This window comes from Apaloderma vittatum, unplaced genomic scaffold (assembly GCF_000703405.1).
Source record: "Apaloderma vittatum isolate BGI_N311 unplaced genomic scaffold, ASM70340v1 scaffold3578, whole genome shotgun sequence".
Classification (NCBI taxonomy): Eukaryota; Metazoa; Chordata; class Aves; order Trogoniformes; family Trogonidae; genus Apaloderma; species Apaloderma vittatum.
This window is the reverse complement of record NW_009732258.1, coordinates 19,827-26,925: the sequence shown is the minus strand read 5'-3', so window position 1 is coordinate 26,925 and position 7,099 is coordinate 19,827. Positions and strand designations below refer to the sequence as shown.

At 41.8% G+C, this 7,099-nt stretch overlaps 1 protein-coding gene across 1 annotated transcript in view; it reads left to right on the top strand.

Annotated features, from left to right (window-relative positions):
- The window catches only part of MAP2K5 (mitogen-activated protein kinase kinase 5), a gene marked incomplete at its 5' end in the record, with an annotated part of 80,992 nt that overhangs the window by 58,596 nt on the left and 15,297 nt on the right, over window positions 1-7,099 (top strand). The window contains 2 exons of the mRNA XM_009875436.1: window positions 328-389; window positions 2,762-2,807. Of these exons, the coding sequence (XP_009873738.1) occupies window positions 328-389; window positions 2,762-2,807 (108 nt within the window). The remainder of the gene's footprint in view (window positions 1-327; window positions 390-2,761; window positions 2,808-7,099) is intronic.

The window sequence follows — 7,099 nt, the reverse complement described above, 5'->3', positions numbered from 1 at the left end:
TTCCCTACCTTCCTTTTTACCCTGTGGCTATCATTGTCCTTTTTTCACCTCCCCTCAGTGTCTTTCCACATGTTTTTACCCATTGTGTAATACTCATTAGTTGAAATTCAGTGTTTTATAACACATTCTCAGAAGAATTTGTACCTTTCTCCCTCAGATTCTCTGTGTGAAAAGGAGGCTTTGTCGCATCCTTGTGTTCGTTTTTTTTTTTCCTTTTTGTTTTGCGCTCCGTGTTATATTACTCTCCTTTTCAAAAAAAAAAAAAAATTAAAAAAAAAAAAATCTTCTCTCCTTCTGACTCCGCTTCTTGTTTCAATCCAATCCCAGGAATCGCCCGTCCTTCCAGCCGGGGAGTTCTCGGAGCCATTTGTACACTTCATCACTCAATGGTAAGCTCGGTTTGCAAACATGCCATGCCCTCGATGTAAATGATACATGCCATTAACTCCGCAGCTCGGCGAGACCTTATGGCTTCCCTTGCATCCTTTCCGAGAGAAGAGGGACTTGGGGGCCTTGGGCAGATGGGGCAGCAAAGCTAAGCAAACTGTTTAAATTATGTAAACGTTATTTACACAAAGGGTCGTAAAAGTACTTACAAGGGGGTATGGTTTGGGTTGTGTTGCTTTTTTTTTTTTTTCTTTTCTTTTCTCTTTTAATAAACCTGGCCTGAACGTGGGTGCAGTCTCATGTGTTGAGACTCGTAAGAATTCGTCTGGGGGTAAAGAAGGCCACAAAGACTCACGTGTGTAATATCGTTATTCGGGGCTCTTAAAAATATTACTTATAAAATTGCCTCAATATTTAGAAAGGCGAGCAGCCTTGATTAATTCATTGGCTTTTCAGTAAGTAATTTTTACTGAGAGTCGTATTTTAAAACACACCACTGGGTATTTTTTCTTCCCTTAAAACTGGCTAGTTCATTGAAAAACCTTTTCAATTAAAGGAGAATTGGGGAGAGGAGGAGTTTGTAGAATAGAGAATACCATTCTTGAGTGAGTAGAATAAAAATCTTGAGGGTAAGCTATCCTAAAGGAACAAAGTGAAAGGGAAAACCTTTTTTTTTTTTAACCCTCCCCCCACCTCAAAAAAAAAAAAAAGGCATCCATTTATGTAATGGGCGAAAAAAAAATATTAAGGGTACATATGGCAGAAGACACAAGCTCAGATTTCGTAAGTGTTTGGTGGGAGAAGTGTCCATCCCTTCGGTGGACGCTCTGGGGGCTGGATGCTGAGCTGCGCTAAATCACGTGAAGCCACCTCGATGTGTGCCCCCGCCCAGCCAAGGGCTGTCCTGCCCCTGGGCTCGGTCCTCCTGGAAGCCCCCGGCCCCACACGGGGCTCGGGGTCGGGATTCACGGTGCCGTCGGGTTCTCCGACGTGTGCCACAGCCCCTGATAACGTTGGGTTTGGAAAATGTAGGAGAAGGTACCTCTCAGGACTGAGAGAGGGTGTAACAAATAACAGAGACAGGAAAAGCAGGCTGATTATCGGTTAATTAAAGCAACTAAATAATTAAAGTTCGTGTAACGTAGGCCTCTGTTCTCAATAGTTTCAGTTTACAAAGAGCGACGCTGTTTGGAGGATTCTGCCGCGCAAGTAACTGGTGGTGCTGGGGTCCTGCACTTTTTATCCTTGCAAAAAAACGAATGGCAGGCTGTCTAAAAAAAAGAGAAAAAACATCTCATTGAGGCAGAGGGAGGGATAACCTGTGTTAAAATTTCCACAGATGTCAAACCGAAGCATAACTGATGGTGGCTAATAGCCTCGTTTTCCCCGGGGACGCAGCTACTTTGGACTGTCAGATTAGAACGGCTCCCAGCCTCCTGGGCAGGCGGCTCGCTAACGCCCGCCTTATCTGAGGTGCTCGTAGTTATTTGTAGGGAAGGTGAATGGTATCGTCAATACCTCCTCCGATTCGCGGCACGGATCGCGTCGTGGTTTAGGTGTGGTGTGGCATGGGCTGTACTTTTTAGCGGGAAGCGCTACAATTGGGGGGAAAAAAGCAAATAACAAGAACCCATCTATTATTGAAGCGATCGGTTCCCAGTAAGTATTGGAGACGTCGAGTGAACGGCACATCGGACTTTATGACTTTATGCCAATTACGCCATGAACACTGGCTGTTTGGATGTAATCCAATTAGTCAGTAGGCAGCTCCTGATGGTCACCTCTGTGCCACGTTATTGTGTTCCTTCATGCAGCTAAGCACAGCCTTCAGTGGCTAATTGCACCTGTTGCACAGAAAACTAGGACTATTTGGATGAGAAACATGATCTTATAAACAGGTTAACGCTGCGTAATGAACTATCACCCTGCAGTGTAATGGAAATAAATGTGAAAAAATGAAGGTAGAAACCCCAGGGTATTGCGCGTTCTCCTGAAGCTGTTTAGTGTTAGAGTGAAATTTCCCACCTGTTTTATATAATACTTTGCATCAAGCTACGTAATAAGCCCCAGCAAAATGAGAATCAACTTGCCTGCCTTCTGAGCTGACTGATTTTCGATGATCTCCGTATTTACACCGTTTTCATGGTTACAAACAGTGTAGACCACCACATCCTATAAGGGAGGGATGGGAGTGAAAGAGGAAACCCATTAATGTTTTGGCCCTGTTAGGGAGCCCTGTCTTCCACTGGCACATGATGAAGACTAAGAAATACATTGAAATTCGGTGTTAAAAGAGGATATCTTCAATATTTAAGCAAGTAGAATAAATGAGCTGTGTTTATACGTGAACTCTTTTTTTTTTTATGACACACAGCATGAAAAAACAACCAAAGGAGAGGCCAGCACCTGAAGATTTAATGGTAAGTGAAACTTTAGAGCCCCTCAATATGTATTTATATTTTTATTCATGTATCCATAGAAGTTTGGGATTTTTTTCTGCATTTTTTAGGATGTAAAATTGTAAATCTAAACTCTTTCTGGATTGTGCAGCAATTCTATATTTACAGTAAGCAACATAAACTGAAGGTGGAATTCTGATTCCACAGAAGTTGATTTCGCTGTTACCTTCATTGTGGCCAAAGCTTCACCTGTGATTTGGGGAGGTTCATGCAGAACTTTTGTAGCCAGCATCAAGTTTCAATCAAAACCATTTTGATGCACACTTTTTTTTTTCAGTTCGCATGTCCAGGGATTACAGCTGAATGTAGGTCACTCCGTCATAATTTGCCAGTCTTAACCTTTCAAAATCTGAAGACTGAGAACAGAGCATGTGGTCAGAATAGCGTTTTTTTAATGAAATGCAGGAGCCACTGTTTTCATTTCTGGTCATGTAAAGTGAAAATAGGTTGGCTGCAGGAGACAGAGTTAATACGTAGCGTTGGTGTGTCGGCGGAAGGGCTCTCAGTGTTGGAATCTGAGCTCAGAGAGCGCTGCTTTTGCCTGCAAGTTTTTTCACTAAGGCAATAGTGAGGTACCTGCTCTCAAGCTGGTCCCTTGTGGCTGTGCAGGAGTGCTGTTTTGACTGGTTTTAAGCAGCTAAAAACATACTATATTAACCAATTATTACAAATCTTTGCAGTAGCTTACATTGTAGGTAAGAGCTGTGGTCCCTTCTGACTCTCATTTAAGCGTTTCATTACTTTTCTTTATATGCTGTGTTTCCTGTAACTTGGAGGCTTATGTAAAATCGTCGTCATTTATTTCCCGCACATTAAATACCTAGGAATAATTTTAAAAGGAGAGGAGCACGTTCGCATCATCTCATTTCTTGCTTACACGCTGTGAACTGCGAGTAGAATGAACAAGTGTTTCTGTTGCAGCTATTCTCTAGTTAAAGGCTAATCTCCGAAGGTGCCCTGGGGCAGGTATCTCACAATCCAGACTAGTCTCAATTTAGATCCTGGTTAGGAAAGTATTTAACTGTGAATCTAATTTTAAGGGTATTAACTTCAGTAGATCTACATTTGAAGTTAGGCAAGTTAAATACCTTGGTGAAAGGAGGCCTTAAAGTTTATCGGAGCTCCTCTGCTTTGCGGTGCTGTGTGTCTCGCAGGAAAAGCTCACACCGCCTCATTTTGTCTTTTTTTATTAACTTTTGATGGTTGGAAAATTCTTGCAGTTAGTCACATCTGAGAAAACTTGGAACAGGTTCTAGAGATGTAGACACATTTACCTTGTGCACTATTATGCTATGGCTGGATAGCTTGGCTATTAAAACAACGGAATAGGGTTTCATAAAACCTATATCTGTTTGTAAATGCATGTTTCAGTGATGCAATAGGCCTGCCACTTATAAATAAAACATCTGCAGATCGCACATACCCCCATAAGTATATATGTATGTTTGTAAGCAATAACACCACTCCAGGGTGTAGAGTCATAAAAATGAGGCCAAAGGGTGAGTGCCTGCAGTACCAGGGAAGTGTGCAGATTTATCTTTACAACTACGTGCCCTGGAGTGTGCTAGTCCCCTTTTAAGGGGGTATTTTGTAAAATAATTTTAAAATTATAGCGGCTCAGGAAAAAAAAAAAAAGCAGCCTTCCTACTTTTTAAACAAAATCTTTGGTTTAATGTGTTTTTCCCCTCATGTTACTTTCTATTTAGTTACAAATGAACTTGCAACAAGAAGTACCAAAGCAGGAGGTAGACTGCTGCTGAAATAATGAAGTGACCCAGTCCTTGCCTGCGATGCGACTGTCCCTGTAAGCTGCCCTAAATTCCCTCCTCCGGGCCGATGGACTCGGAGCAGCCCGTGCTTTTCTGTAACAGACTCGCTGACAGCTCTCTGGTTGCTCAGCCGGTCAAGCCCTTCACTTACCCAGTCTTGTCAAGGAGCACTTTATTTGCAAAACTTGTACGCGTATACATACATTAGCATAGTGTATCTGTAATGCACACAGTGTACAGGTACATAGGTGTGTATAAATCACCATACTTTTTTGGAAAACAGGACCAGAACAAAAGCTGTAAAATCCCATCTCAATTCTAGAGTTGCTCACCACAACATCCTTCTAATTCCACACCGTCGGTTTCTGAAACCTCTGTTGTAGTTCTGATGGATATCTCCTTGTTACCTGAGTGATGCAGGTACTATCAGTGAAATCACAGACTTGTCAAGGTCAGCTCAGCGTTGATTTAAATGAGAGCAGGATCTCACCTTGTTCTTTGGGTTTTGTGGGGGGTTTTTATTTTATTTTTTTTTATTTAGAAGAAATATACTAGCAAGGATGAAAGGTGTAACATGTGATAATTGTTCGGTTCAGACAAAACAGTGGAGTGCAGGCTTTCTCCCCTATGGACCTTAACCGTACTGGAAGTCACTATTTTGTAACCAGTTTAGTATAATTAAAGACTGAAAGCAAAATGAAAGGAGCAGAACGTCAATCTTTTTCTACTCTCCTGATAATCGGTGAATTGTTAAATGCACTTTAAGAGCCGACTAACAATACCTGGAGTGCCAGATTGGCAACTCCGGCGAAGTCACGGGGTTACATCAGGGATGGATTTACCCCGTCTATCATGTTAGGGAGCCCTTTTTTATAAAAGTCACTATGCATATTTTGTCAGAAAATAGGGCCAAAGCCAAGGTTGTATGAAATTCCTGTATAAAGTCAGGCTTTTCACTACCGTAGATATTCTTGTGCAAGCGAACGTCAGATTTCTGTAAGAGCTGGCATACATATTTATACTTGGTCACTGTACCCATTCTTCCATACACCCATCCACAAAATGAGATGTCGCATTGGTTTCTCTCTGTGTACTCAGTCAACGATTTAATTGTTTCAAAGTCTTCTAAATTAACAGACTTTTTCCACAGGAGGGAAAACAATGATTTCACTGAGCAATGGGAAAATTGTCCATCCAGGGAAAGGACCACTCCTCATAGTTCACCGGTGGTTATCCTGAACCTTGTGCTTACAGTGTCTGCTCTTTTGTCTCCACTTTGTTCCCTCTTTAAGAAGAGAAAGGCATACAGTCGATTAAATTGAACGTACTCCCGTTTCAGCACCAGAGAAGCCCACACATCTTAGCCTATTCATCTGTCTCTCTTCTCTCATTTTCCAAAGGGAAAAGGAAAAGCCTATCAGTCCTTTGGTATCAAGATTTATTTTTTATTTTTCTTCCCCCTGAACTTCCTGTCTTGGTTTAAACCGTGGAGTTTTCTGGCACCGTTTCATGCACGTGTATTTAATGAGCGTGCCGTGGCAGCACAGGTGAGGTTTGAACTCCTGCCTCGTGCCGTGTGTACGGGCAGGCATCCGCGGGCTGGTCGGGCTCAGGAAGCTGTAGGTCTGACTGTATTTACGGTATTTTTCAGCAGCTTTCCATTCTAAGCTCTATTTAATGGAATCTATGCATAGTAAGTAATCAGGTCAGAGAGAAGCAACATCCCCTGTTTGAGATCAATCGCTGGCTAATACTTTATCTAGGCCACTTTATTATCTCATGCTGATTCCATTCCCATTCTCCTCCTCCTTTGTAGCATGCACTTCAGCTGTGGTAAAAGTACGTATCGCATACATATTAAAAACATATACCCATTCTATCTGTATGTAAATGCGTGAGACACAGCTGGATATTGCAGGAGTTTGATTTACTAATAGTTATTATCTGTTCTAGCTGTTCCGAGGCAAAGAGAGTTTCAGAAAACAAGCTAGCGCAGAAATTGCCTTTATGATATCACTATCCTGCTTTGGTAATTGTTTAAAATCTCTTCTTTAGCTGGAAGCTTGGCCTTTTATTTTGCAGATTGTATGCGCTTTTCAGAAAGCCAGCAGAATTGTCCAAGTCTCTACTTGACTTTTTTGTTAGTACAGCATTGAACTCTACTGCGCTACATACGGCTATTTAAGCGAAAGCGATTTACTTAAAGAAATTCTATTTGAAATACGAAAAGTCAAGCGTGTAGCAGTCTCTATTATGCTTTCTCGTGAACGCGTAGAAGTACAGCCTTTAAGACGCTGCTTGGATTTCTCAAGGAGAGTGTTGGGCAGGGAGAGGCAATGCTTTTGGCCAAGGATACAGTCACCTTCTGCAGGTTACTCCTGCACGGATCTCGAGTTTTTTAATTTAAATTACTGATGCTGTTTATGGTGGTGTTTTATTCATTTAGAAGATTGCATGGCAAATGGTACGTCATCTGTGTCAAAA